This window comes from Mauremys mutica, chromosome 7 (assembly GCF_020497125.1).
Source record: "Mauremys mutica isolate MM-2020 ecotype Southern chromosome 7, ASM2049712v1, whole genome shotgun sequence".
Taxonomy (NCBI): domain Eukaryota; kingdom Metazoa; phylum Chordata; order Testudines; family Geoemydidae; genus Mauremys; species Mauremys mutica.
In genome coordinates this window covers 125617043-125630502 of record NC_059078.1, presented here as the reverse complement: position 1 = coordinate 125630502, position 13460 = coordinate 125617043, and the positions used below count along the sequence as shown (strand labels likewise).

Genomic DNA, 13460 nt, shown 5'->3' with positions numbered 1-13460 from the left:
TTCTTCCTCTTATTTGCTGCTGTGTAGTTTGCTACGTCTGCCGTATCCTCTCTTCCACTCTCCACCCACTGCCCCGTCACTGCCAGGCTACACCTGAACAGAAGCCGATAGAGCCCTCCCCAGACAACCCTTGCTAGTTGTACCATCTTCTGGGTTAACCATGCAGGTGACTGTTCTGTTTCTGAGCACGGATGGCTTTGGTTGTATTTCTAACTAAGCAACCCTTTAGGTTCTTCAAACCTTTCATTGACACACAGGTATTTCCACTTCAGCGTGCGCCAGGGCTACCATCTCCGCCAAAGAACTTGCCCGCTGTAGTATAAACCAGCCCTGCTATAGTGCTCGTAGATGTTTGGGTTTAGTGTGCCAGCCAAAGAGATGACCGTCTAAGGCCCAACATAGACAATAATAGACACAGAATCGTCTGATTGTAGCCAAAAAGCCTCATGGAGCATGTGGGTCTGTGATATGATGCCACTGATTCCGTTGCCACAGCCTCCGCTGGGCTTCAGGAGTGGCTCCACACCACACCACAAACTGGGGACTGAATCTAAACTCTAAGTTGGACTGAAAGCTCTTTGGGGCAGAGACAGGGTCTTCCTTTTTGTACAGTGCCACTGCCATGTATGATAGTGGCTTGAGTGGCCAGTGCCTTTTCTGTCCATCTAGCCGATTCAGGAGTTCTCGGACTGTGGGCCCTGGGCTCCTAGTATATAGATCAGAATTTACGAGGGAATCTGCAGCATCAGCGCTGTTATCCACTTCCCCCAGCCAGCTCTGTGCTGCAAGGGAGGCTGTCAACAAGCAGCACTGAGATGAGCTCCAGTTTGGAGCTGGAGGGGAGCAGAAAAGGGGTGGAACTGGGGGCTGGCCTTGCTCCCTTTCAGCACTGGGAGCTGGGGAGAGTTGCCTGAGCTCTTGGACAGGGAATGCAGAGCTGAGGGGCCAGAGGGGAGGAATTGGGGGAACCATGAGTGGATTTGGAGAGGATGAGTAAGGAGTGAGGGAGAATGCAATGCAATGCAGGCAGAGCAGAGAAGCGGGAATGGAGAGGTGCTGGAGACAGACTGTAAAAGGAAAGGGTGGAGTGAAGGGAGGAAAAAAGAACACAAGGAGAAGCAGAGAAAGAACAGAGCTGTGAGCTGCAATTTGCAAAATGAATAGCCTGCCGTATACCCAAACCCTGCAACACCACACCCAGTGCCCCTCACCGGACCCATGTGTGGTGGTGATTTCCTTCTCCTTGACTGCTTCCCTCCATCATGCTACCACCTCAGCAGGGCTTGCGTTTCTCTCTGGCCCTCTCAAAGCCACGCTGAAGAGAAGCTGCGTGTGCGGGCATCTTCTGATACGGCATGTTTCTTTTTAAGAAAAGGGTGAGGGAGGATCCTGGTTCCACACTTGCTACTCGGGCAGGGCCGGCTCCAGGGGTTTTGCCGCCCCAAGCTGCGTGCGCCAAAAAAAAAAAAAAAAAAGCCGTGATCGCGATCTGCGGCAATTCAGCGGGAGGTCCTTCGCTCCAACCGGGAGTGAGGGACCCTCCGCCGAATACCTGGACCTGCCGCCCCTCTCCGGAGTGGCCGCCCCAAGCACCTGCTTGCTAAGCTGGTGCCTGGAGCCGGCCCTGTACTCGGGACCAGCTGATGTCAGTGGGCATATCTGACTTCAGTGGAGCTATGTTGACTTACACCCGCTGAGGGTCTGGCCTTCACGTTTGCTAGTCCTCTCCTGGAAAAAGCCTGAGCCTTCCCCCTTCTACCGCTCCCCTAAACTCTCACACCGACTAGCACGGCTAGGGAGAGGGGGGAGCAGTTCTGACTGGGAGTCGGGGGAGTTGCACATTTGGGAAGGACCAAGGACCGGTTTTCTGAGCTGAGTCCGAGAGCCAGGCTGCGTATCCCACACCCTCCCGCTCCTGGCTTGGGCACCTCTCTGAATGCCTCCCCTGCTGAATCTGTGTTTTTTCTAAATGAGACACCATTTAACAAGCCAGGTCTCCAGATCAGAGTCCTCGAGGTGCCCAAAATGCAGACTCGGTGCAGGTTCCAGGCTGGCCCGCCCTGTCCCCCTCCACCAGCTGTAGCCCAGTTATACTAGAGACTTAACTCCACTGTGCCAAGGAAAGTGTCTCTGTTTCCCACTGCCTTCCTTTGCAATTGTTCGCTTGACCCCTTTTTGCCCTCCCCTGCCTCCCTCCCCCCTTCCTCTCTGAAGCTGAGCCTCTAATTTTAGACATAGGAAGATAATTGATGGTAGCAAAAGATTGCCTTGTAATCTTCGCATTTTTTGCAGTGGTTGGGGTTGTGCGGGGGGGGAGTAAAGCCAGGAGCTAGAGGCCTCAAACCTTTGTGTCACCAAAGAAAAGTATGTACAGTCTCCCCTCTGTGCAGAAGAAAGGCGTCTGTTGCTTGGCAATTATATAAAGCTTGGAGTGTAAAAGAGTAAACTAGTGTCTCCCCCTTGCAGATCCTGTTGACTGAAGAGTTCGTAGAAAGAATGCTGGAAGACTTAGAAGATCTGACTTCTCCAGAGGAAGTAAGGCTGCGTTGCTCCCATATCTGGCCGAGAAAAATGCTGCACAGTTCGCTTGTTTTGTTAGTTTTGGAGTTTGGCAGCTTCCAGCCCTTCCCACAGCTTCAGGGCTCAGCCACCCTTTGAGCCTGCTGGCATAAACCAGGCCACCCGGAAGAGAAGGGACTGCAGAGGCAATTGGAGACCTGCAGCTCATCCAACACCGCCCAAAAGTGGGGGGTGTTGGCTAGCGAGGAGGCCATGGCCATTTGCTGCTGCGAAATGCACTGATTCGGCACGCTTCGCCAGGTAGCCTCTACTGGTGGGGGTCCCGACAGCAATTGGGATGCTGCCATCCCCCAGCCAAAGCCCCAGTGGAGCAGAGCTGTGCGGCAGCCCTGGCCACTGCACTGGGGTGCAGCTTGTGCCCCTGCAGCAGCATGGCTGAATGACCCCTTTGTGCGTTCTCTGTGCAGCCGTGGCGCTAGCCACACTTCGTGCTGGGGCCTGCAATGCGGAACACCCAGCAGATTTGCTGCCACTTCGTATTGCACTTCAGAACCTCCTTTGGGTGGGGAGGGAGGGGCCATTTAATACCTGCTGCTTGTCCCTCGATAGTTCCCTTCCCTCCCAACCTCTGTTAAGTTCGTGTGTGGCGCACAGACACACGGCCAGCCTGGCAGTGCTGAGCCGCAGCAGCAGGGGACGCACCACGGTGACGGGCTTTCCCCATCGTGTGACCCAGTCTGCCGGAGCATTTAATACCAGCTCTCCCCTGCACTCCACATAAATATCCTGCCTCACTTCAAAGAGCAGTGGCAGCAATGACATGTAATATTTTTATCCCATTTTTTACAGCTCCCTGCGGACTCTAAAGAAACTTTCCTAGGCTTGTAAAGTAGCCCTCCTGTCCCTCTGTCCCTCCCTGCTTCGCCTCCCAGAAAAACCTCAGTGCTCTAATTGTTTAACCCTGAGCTGACGTAATGCCAGGGTTATATATGCCCTGTGAACGAACGCAGCAGTGGATCAAGCACCTCGCTAGCAGTGTAGTGAATTACCAGGCCAGCTCTTATCCATTTAAACCTAAGCCAAAGATCATTTGTGCCAGGGACTTGCTAGCACAGAAGTGACCATTTTGGAGTCCCTTTTGCCAGGGCTGGTGTTCCCTAGCTTTACTGGGAAGCAAATGCTGTACGCAGGGTGATTCTGTAGTGCCAGACAAAGGGTGAGACACTGGCTTCCACATTGCTTTGACATTACTCATTTTAAAATGTTTTCTGATGTATTCTTCTCTGACGTGACCATTTTGGAACCTTCCTAGTTTAAAAGAAAAGGGGTGGGGGATACTTTAGATGGTTATGATCTTTCATCACCCAAAATCCTGCAGGACTTCGCAAGTCACAGGATCCTAGTTTGTAAAGAGTTTTGGGTCAACTTTATACGTTCCCCAGAGACTTCCTTTGGCTGTTGCCGGTATCCAACTAGGTAGAATGAAAATCCGATTTTGGGTTCTAGGAAAAGAACCCCTCCTTCATGGTGTAATGAGCCAGGTGAAGGTGAAATGAATACCAACTGCGACACCACACAAGTCTGGCTGAGCACCTCAGCAGCTCATGCTGTGTCTTTGTGTCTCTTCGTTAACGTTAGAATGGTTGTCTGTTAAGTGCATGAGATGTTAGAGCTGGAAGGGGGGCCCAGAGGCTAAGTCAGATAGTGACTGAATAAGGGTGCAGGTTATGCAGAGGTTTATAAAACGGTTGGCAAAGTAGTGTAACTTGCACCAGTTTTTATTCACTAGAGGAGTAAAATTGAGTGTCCGCTTAGGAACTGAGGGGGCAGAGGTAGCCCCAAAAATACAACTACTGGAATGGTGGAAGGTTAATTTCGGGGTCCTTTCCTGCTTATGCCCACTTGTACCAAACACAGGCAAGTCTACGCTGTGGGACCGGGGGGGTGAATGGCAGCTCGTGTTTTCATAGACAAGCAACTGCTTGTGCAGTTGACGCTGAAGCCCACTCCACGGCGTCCTTGCATCTCGTTTTTGCGGGCTAGCAGGAGTACAGCTACTGTGGGTACATCTGTGGGAGCCGCCACTCACGCCTGGCTGCAGTGTAGAGACAGCCATAGTTTACATGGGCACCTGTGTCACCACTGAATTTGGGAAAGGAACTCACTGCACTAGTTCTGAATTGAACATCTCTCGTTTAGACGGTCCTCCCTAGTCAAGGCAGAACCCTGGGTACAGGCCCCTGTTCAGATACCAGGTAAAATCCTTCTATCAGCTGGGGCTAGGCTGTGCGCGCAGCAACATTTTAAAAAGAAAGCGATTCATTTTCCAGAAGTTCCCGTGCTTTGTCTGCACAGGCTGGGGGTGACTGGGACAATCCTATTCCCTGGAACAGCTTTCAAAATCAGCTCATTGCATGTTTATGAATGGGGCAAATGTGTAGTCCGGACAAGCCCTAAAACACGAGAGGCAGCTTTAAATAAAGAGGCTGCCATTGTACACATCTAGGAATTTATCATGTTAATCAGCCCTGCATCTTCCCCTCCCCCTTTCTGTTCATGACATCCTTTTTCCACTCTCACTTTCCTCTGCAGAACCAGCAGCGGGAAGCAAAAATGAAATGGAGTTGGGGTCATTTTCCTCCTCTGAGACGCTTATCCTGTAACTCCATGATAGCCCCAAACCCCGCTGCCCCCCAGCATGGCTCTGCCTGGGCTTACCCTTAGCGCAGACACCCTTCCATTTGCTTCCTGCTCAAACGAACTGATGCAGGGACACTGACTCCCTGAGCGGGCCAGTCATCTTGTTTCTCCTTGCAGCAGTTCAGTACATCCCACACCAAAACTGTTTTTGACAGAGCTGTTCTGGCACGTGCATGTTAAAGTCACGGTCAGCCCAGTCCATTCTAAGGGCGGCTCAGACACCTGTCCAAGAGTGCCCAACGCTGGTTCTGGGAGCAGGAGTTTTGGGGTTACTTTCCAACAGGAGGGTCTGTGTGGTGGGGTGGAGCTAGGACTGGATGAACCAGAGCAGCTGCAATATTTGTGGCTTTCCCTCCACATGAAGAAGTAGCCACGGGAGGCAGTGGTGTGTAAAATCAGACTTGAGCTCAAGTTCCTATGCTGGGTATTGCAACCAACACATTCTTAATAGTCAGGGCAGCTGTGTGTGTGGACATGAGCCAGGGTACAGTCACTGCAAAGTCAAGGGGTTTGTTCCAGAGGTTTGGTTTGGGTTTTTTTGCAATAAATAAAGTGGCCCAAGGACGGTATTCAGAAACACTGGCTCTCCTCCGCCAGGACAGCATGACTAGCTGCTGGCCATGTGAATCATTGTGCCACTTTCTGCCTGCTACATACAGAACCATACAGTCTCATGTATATCACATGACACAGAGAATCTTAAAGCTGCTGTCTGATTCTTGCTTTAAAGCAAACAAAGGGGGCTCGTGGGGCCTGGGGGTAGTTGGAGGAAACAGCGAAGTGGAAAGGGAGATACTCTTGCAAGTTGCAGACTTTCACTGAGATGCGGGAGGGGAGGGAAAATGGTGGTGGGAACAGGAACCCTGGCAGAATTCACCGAATGAAATGAACAACGCTTGGGCTGGAATCTCGTAACTTTACTTTGGCAGCAGAGACACAAACCACATTATCTAATGTCCACTGCTGTCCAAAACATACTGATGGGGGAGGGGGGAACGTTTTCTTAGTGGCCCTTTGCTTTAAAATAAAATAAAACGTAGCTCCTAGACGGAGGGCTGCCTGCTTTCAGAATAGCTTTGGGTGAATGTGGTTTAGGCTGCAGGGAAATACATTAACTGGCTCCCTTTATTGCTTCGTAGTTTAAACTTCCAAAAGAATACAGCTGGCCTGAAAAGAAACTGAAAGTCTCCATCTTACCAGATGCTGTGTTTGACAACCCTCTGCATTAGAGCCGAATTACACCCTTCTGACATCTGGGAGAGCCGAGTGACTCTACATTGCTCAGTGACTCACAGGATAATTAATGCAGTAAGAACTAGGCCTTCAGATAAAGGAGATTGCTGCACAACCGCTGCAAACAGAAGAGGAGTTACACAACACCAACCCAGACAGAACTGGACAGTGCTGGGCCCTTTCTTCCCATCCTTTCCTGGGCTGAACTCTCCGGGAACAGCCTGCGTATGTTTTGAGTGCAAGTGAGAAATATTTAACTATGAAAAGTAGTGGTAAGAATTTTTTCCCTGTTCTAGCTGGCTACAAATATCCCTGCAGTCGTCGCCCAGGGTGTCGATACCTTGTACGCCTTTATTTACATACGCGCTCTGCCAGGTGCAAGCACATGGATTAAATGTTCTCTATGTGACTTTAGAATCCTTTTGGTTAGCCAAACTTTTACCGACTGCGGAACTGTTCCTCCAGGGACTGTTTTGTCTTTTCAGAAACAGAACGGTGTTAACGAGGCCAGAAGCTCGCGTGCTTCATTTAAAGATGAACTCTCAAGTTTAGTCAAAAAACAAACCCAAACCCTCCCTGCTGCTAGAATTAGGAAAGGTCTGAGCGTTGCGCTCGGTCTGATTAGCTCTGGTATCGCTGCAAACAGAGGCAATTTTCTTCTTGCACATCCTGTCCTAGTGTATGAATGTATGCATGAGCCCCGGAGAAGGTTGTGACCTCTGCTTTTGCACAAGCAGGAGGAAGAGAGACTACCGGGGCAGAGGAGGAGATCTCCTGTTTACAGAATGTTTATCTTGCAAGGGATGCTGTCAAGTACTTCTTCCTTGCTATTGTACAGAGTCCCTTGGAATCCTAGAAGTGGGGAAGGACCTGTGCGTTCAGAGGGGCCATGCTCCAGGAACCAGGGGGCTGCTCTAAATTGTCCACCCTCCCTATCAACAGAGAGCAGCCACCAGTAGAGTCCTGGAAGAAAGCCCTGCCTGCACTACAAAACAAACCCTGCCGGGGACTCGCTTACAGCACACTTGTCCTTAGCACAGTTCCATCTTACCAGACTCTGTTCGACAGCCTGCTGCATTTTCTTGGTGCACGTGGGACCGTAGCCATGTGCTAAGGCCTTGACCCTTGCTTTAACGATTGGGGGACGAGCAGGCTCTAACCGGGTCCCCCAAGCTGTATTGGAGTATAAGCTTCAGGCTCTGCTTCCAACATGCATCTCCCTCTTGGCCCCAGCGGCCTCCCTTAGACCAAGATGGAGCATGCGTGCTGAGAGCTTTTGTCTCTGCAGGTTGCATCCTGGTACCGAAGAGCAGGCCGTTGGTGGGTGCATTACAGATGGGCTGCAGGCTACCCCATGCTTGAGTCCTTCCCCTGCCAATCCTGGATTGTTCTCTAAAGCAGATTCACACTGGAATACAGTCACTTCTAATTATGTGGGTGCAGATTTCTCCCCCCACCCTTTTCCACTCACAAGCTAACATGGCTGTTTCTTCGTCTCTGGTTGTACACAATATAGTGGTCTTAAGATGGCTGTGGCAACAACTTTTAACAACTGACTGCCTTTGATCAAACCACAATGGCTAAAACTGGCCCAGACCTCACAGAAGCTGGTGGTGGTGGTTGTCTTAATTTCTTCCCAACAAACTGGGATTTTTGTCAACATTTTTAAAATATATTTTGGAGCTGGTTGCTGTTGGATGTATAGTCCTGTGGTGGAGGCATGTATCTAGGAGCCGAGGGGTCTGGCTCTGCTCTGGATTTCCTGTGTGAGTGTAGGCAAATCACTTCACTTCCTCCTCTGCAAATGAGGATAATATTCCTGGGGGGGTTGGGATGCCTAGACCATTAGCATCTGTGAAGTGGACCAAGATTCTCAGAGGGAGGTACAAGTACCATTATTTTTATTATTATTTAAGGCAAGCCAAATCCAGATCCTGCATTGCTTAACAGCTTCCTTTTTACAAAGCTATGAAAGCAATTTAGATGTAAATGAGTCTGTAATTTTGTCTGAACTCAAAGGATCATCTTGAAATCATATTTTTAAAGAGCAGCGTTTCGAATCCCAGGGCCAGCTAGAGTGATTTTTGTGTTGTGGCAGTCTGCATTTATCCAGGAGAATCTTTGGCTGGCTTTCAGCGTCCCATTTAGTATGAAATGTGTACGCGGTGCCGGTCTGTTCGGTTCCTTAACGTTGGTGGGAGTTGTAGATGCATTTCCAGGGGCCAGTGGACTAGAGAGACTGAAAATTGGCATGCAAATCTACCAACCCAGGCACAAAGTAGACTCCCCTCCCCACCTCACTGTGAAGAAATAGTGGCATCATGCCAATCAGAAAAGGGGGGAAGTGGACAATGAAGACTTTGCCCTAAATCCACAGATTTCAAGGAGCGGCCCATGAACCGTTGTAGAATGGCAAACACTTGCCAGTGGTGGTTGGAGAACTGGCTGATTGCCACGGTGCTGGCTCCTCTTCCTTCTTTCCAGCTGCAAAGTCTCATTAAGAGAAGCTGAAAGAACAGGACTTTCCTAGGGTGATTTGTCCATGTCAGCAATTGCTGCTGTTCCCACAGAAGTCACAAAGGGGCAGAGACCAGGAGGCCGTCTCTGAGTTCTGCCTCTCTGCCCTAACTCGAATTGAGACTCTTTGAAACCTTCCCACGAGAGACGTGAGCGAGTGCTGGACTGTAGGTAAAATATCTTCTCTCTGCAGGATTTTTCTCCAAATCTGCCTCTCCCACGTTTGTTCTTCCGTTCTGCATTCACTCCTGTTTGATGCTGTGGGTTGGATGTTCGTTGGCTTCAGAGGGGGATGTGAAAGGAGCACACTGAGGCTTGGCCTACGCTACATGGTTAGGTCGATGTAAGCTGTCTTGTGTCGACCTAGCTGTGGAAGTGTCTTCACTCCAGTTTGGCTCCTGACGACGTAAGTGCTTGTCTGCACCAATTTATAACGCCACCTCCCCAAGCAGGGTAGAGTCACAGTCAATGTAATTAGGTTGACCCAATGTCAGTGTAGACACAGTGTTGCTTATGTCGACTGTTGTTGGCTTTCAGGAGCCGTCCCGCAATGGCCCACACTGACTATACAATCTATACAGGCGCTCCTGGGGAGGATGTGTGCTGCCAACACAAGGAGCCAAGTGCACGAGCGATTTAATAACTCCGGTGGCTGTATGCCGTAAGAAATTAGGTTGACATAATTTTGTAGTGTAGACATGACCTGAGTGCTTTGGAAATCCCAGCTATATCCATGTGTTTTTGTGTATATGTCATGTATTTATATACAGTCATCAGTATTTGAGTTATGACCAGTTGGCAAGATAGGTAACTTTTATTTGTAAGACACTTTCTCACAAACCCTATTCTTAAAGCCTCGCAGGCTGCCAGATTACAGTTTGTTTCAAGGGAAGGAAGTCGGGTCTTCCTAATTAGTTTAGCAAATAAAATAAATAAAAAACCAGTTAAACAAATCACTGCTAAAATAGCAATCTACAGCCTATTGCCAGCCTCTCTGCAAGGGTTTCACTGGTGAAAGGAAACCTTTTGACTCTGTCCCACTCCTGTCTCCATTCTTTTAGAACAAGAAAGTTGCACATTAATCAATATTTAGAGAACTCATCACCCGTACCATTTTTCCCCGCGTACAGTTGAAGTTTGCAGTCGTGCCAAAGACTATTCAGTTGGCAGCTAAATGAGATCTTGAGTTTTGATACTTTTCTAGTTGTTTTTGTCTTGGGCGGGGAGAGGAGGGGTGACATGGGAAAAAGAGAACTTTGGAATATATATATATTTTTAAATGAGTAAATGACTTGAAAAGGGAAATGCATAAGTGTTAATTCCAAGGTGGTTTTCCAGGCCAGTCTTGCTGAGAATGGCAGTTCCACTCATGCTGCTTTTAGATTTGTTCAGGCAGGCGGAGATTTGAACAGGGATTATACAAAAACCCAAGCCATGCAATTTGTGTTGGCTGGAAGCAGCGATCTGGATGTAAATTGTATTTTAAAAGAAGTGTGTAGAGGTTTCTCTTTCCCCCTACCCCCCCAAAAAAGAGAGAAATCTCCCAATGCAGATAGATAGGAATACTTCCTTATGGCAAACCTGTGATGCCTTGAAAGTCTATCATGGGGACAGCCACCTTCAAACAAGAGCTGTAAACACTCTTCCCCTCACACACTTCGTTTAAAAAAAAATTACAGTTACAGTATTAAAGAAACTAGGCTCTCAGCAAACCAGAGAGCCCTTGCAACTGGTATGATCTATTGTAATATTTTCTGTGGCTTAGATCTAGAATATCTGCTGTGTGTAATGGCTTTGAGGACAGTGGTAGGTTGGTTTGATTGTACACAGATTTGCCAAGAATGATTTGAGATGACATGCTAAAGCCCTACATTTTAAATAATCTGTAGCTCCTGAATGGTCACAGGGCACAAGATTGTCTTTGAGGAAATAAACTTTTTTTTTTCCAAACTTGAGACCAGTAGAAGTACTAGAGGATGGAATTTAAACATCATAATGAATTGATGCATAGTTTGTTAGACATTGACCTGCAGCGTCTGTGACCCAAGTGTTGCAAATTGCTCTGTTGCAAGCAAACCTGGCAGTGAAATTAACTAAAGCGAAAGTGAATCTGACTTAGGACCCAGTTCTGCAAAGGGATCCTCGTTCCAGTGTTCAGTCCTACTGACATGAGTGAGGCACACAGGTCTGCTCACATGGAGGCTGGTCCTCGGTCTGTGTTGATTGTCAACGCAAGGCGTAACCACTTGACATAAAAAAGCAAATTGAGAATTTTTTAAATCTACAATAGTGTCATTTATAATAGAGAGCGCAAATGGTCATATTTGTTTTCTCTGACATTGTCCACAAATGGCTGTCTTGTTAGCAAATGGAAGGTGAAATTATGACGTGGCTGCTTCTTATTCTGTTTTAATCATTAACAGTTTACAGAAGTTACTGCTGCTTCTCTCTCAATCCCCTTGTGTGACTCCGCAGGTTCTTTAATTGAATGAGCTCCGTTATCATTACTCATGTACTGTGCATTTACCACATCAGACCAGTCAGCAGCGCCTCCCAAGGAAAACGCTTTCAGACACTCCATCTAGAAACATGGCTGCTGCTGCTCACATTTTTCTCCGGTGGTGGGCACAAGCAACGTCTTCTCTTCCTTTTCTCTGGCCTTTTTATTACTACGAAAGGCCTGTGTGGGAAAGGGATCTTTGCTGCTTAACAGCTCGTCGTCCACCTGCTGGTTATTCCACCTGCTGGTTATTCCTGCCTCACATGTTCACATCCAAAGTCATAACCCCCGTTTTGTTGCCTTGTAACTAGCTGCTAGCCAGGATTGCTCTTGCAGCTTCAGGGGGCGGGAAATAGTACGGGCTGTTAGGTCATCTAGCCCAGGGGTGGCCAACCTGAGCCTGAGAAGGAGCCAGAACTTACCAATGTACATTGCCAAAGAGCCACAGTAATACGTCAGCAGCTCCCCATCAGCTCCCCCCACCCCCAGCACCTCCCGCCCACCGGCAGCCCCACCAATCAGCACCTGCCCCTCCCTCCCCACACCTCCCGTGCAGAGGTGAAAGTAAGCTGGGACGCCCCGGTACATCGTACCGGCAGGAGCCAGTGCACCGTCCCGGGGCAGCCCGGCTTCCCCAGGCGGCAATTTAAAGGGCCTGGGGCTCCCAGCAGCGGCTGGAGCCCCAGGCCTTTTAAATTGCCGCCAGAGCCCCACGGCTGGAGCCCTGGGGTAGCGGCAGCGGGGCTCCAGGGGTTATTTAAAGGGCCGGGGCTCCCACTGCCTCTACTGCCCTGGGCCCTTTAAATAGCCCCCGGAGCCCTGCCGCTGGTACCCCGGGGCTCTAGGGGCTCTTTAAAGGGCCAGGGCGGTAGAAGCAGGGGAGTCCTGGACCCTATAAATAGCCCCCAGAGCCCTGCTGCCGGAGCCCTGGGGTAGCAGCGGCAGCCGGGGGCGCCGGCAGTGGTTTGAAGGGCCTGGGGCGGTAGCGGCGGCTGAGCCTTGGGCTCTTTAAGCTGCTGCTGGAGCCCCTGGCTGCTGCTGCTACCCCGGCGGGGGAGGGGGAGGGCACTTACTGGTACAGAGCGGGCCGGGGCTGGCTCTGACCCCTCCCCCCCATCCCCACCCCTGCTGGGGGTCAGAGCCGGCCCCAACCCAGCCCCATACCGGTAAGTCCCTATTTCTACTTTCACCCCTGCCCCCGTGGCATGCAGGAGGCTGCGGGGGAGGAGCGAGGGCACGCCAGGCTCAGGGTCGGGGCGGAAAGGGGTGGAGTGGGGGCGAGGCCCATGGAAGAGCCGGGTGTTGAGCAGTGAGTCTCCCCCCAGCACACTGGAAAGTTGGCGCCTGTCGCTCCAGCCCCAGAGTCGGTGCCTGTACAAGGAGCCACATATTAACTTCTGAAGAGCCGCCAGTGGCTCCGGGGCCACAGGTTGGCCCCCCCTGCTCTAGTCTGCCTTCACGTATAACCCAGGCCACAGAATTTCACCCAGTCACCCATGCACTGAGCCCAATAACCTGAATTTGTCTAAAGCACCTTTTAGCCGGATGACATTAGATGGAGAATCCGCTCGTTCCCTTGGTAGATTTTGCAGTGGCTAATCACCCTCACTTGTATATAAAATGCACCTTATTTCTAGTTTGTTAAACGACAGGAGCAGACTAATTGTTAAGCAGCAAGGATCTCCTCCCTGCTTAATAAAAGCAAGGGACGTGGGGGATGAGTGGTGAGCAAATGTTTGAACAGGAATCTATCCGGACTGAACGTTTTTGTTCCGAGTCATTACGTCCTAACATTTTAAGCCTAATTTAGGTCTCTGATACTATTGCAATTTCCAGCGAGATCTGTAGCAGCTTGTTATTTTTGTGACACTTCCATAGCATAATGGGATATGCTCGTTCTTTCCTTTTTTGGAAAGCTTCCGTTCCGTGCGAGTCCAAAATTTCAAACCAAGAATAAGCCTGTGGCAGGCGGTGTGTTTTAAACCGAGCC

At 49.9% G+C, this 13460-nt stretch overlaps 1 protein-coding gene across 2 annotated transcripts in view; it reads left to right on the top strand.

Annotated features, from left to right (window-relative positions):
* Positions 1-12176, top strand: part of SUFU (SUFU negative regulator of hedgehog signaling) — a 125514-nt gene extending 113338 nt beyond the window's left edge. For both annotated transcript variants that reach the window (XM_045023858.1, XM_045023857.1), the window contains exons 11-12: positions 2467-2535; positions 6360-12176. In XM_045023858.1, coding sequence (XP_044879793.1) covers positions 2467-2535; positions 6360-6449 — 159 coding nt within the window. In that variant the 3' untranslated portion in view covers positions 6450-12176. The remainder of the gene's footprint in view (positions 1-2466; positions 2536-6359) is intronic.
* Positions 12177-13460: the final 1284 nt, after the last annotated feature.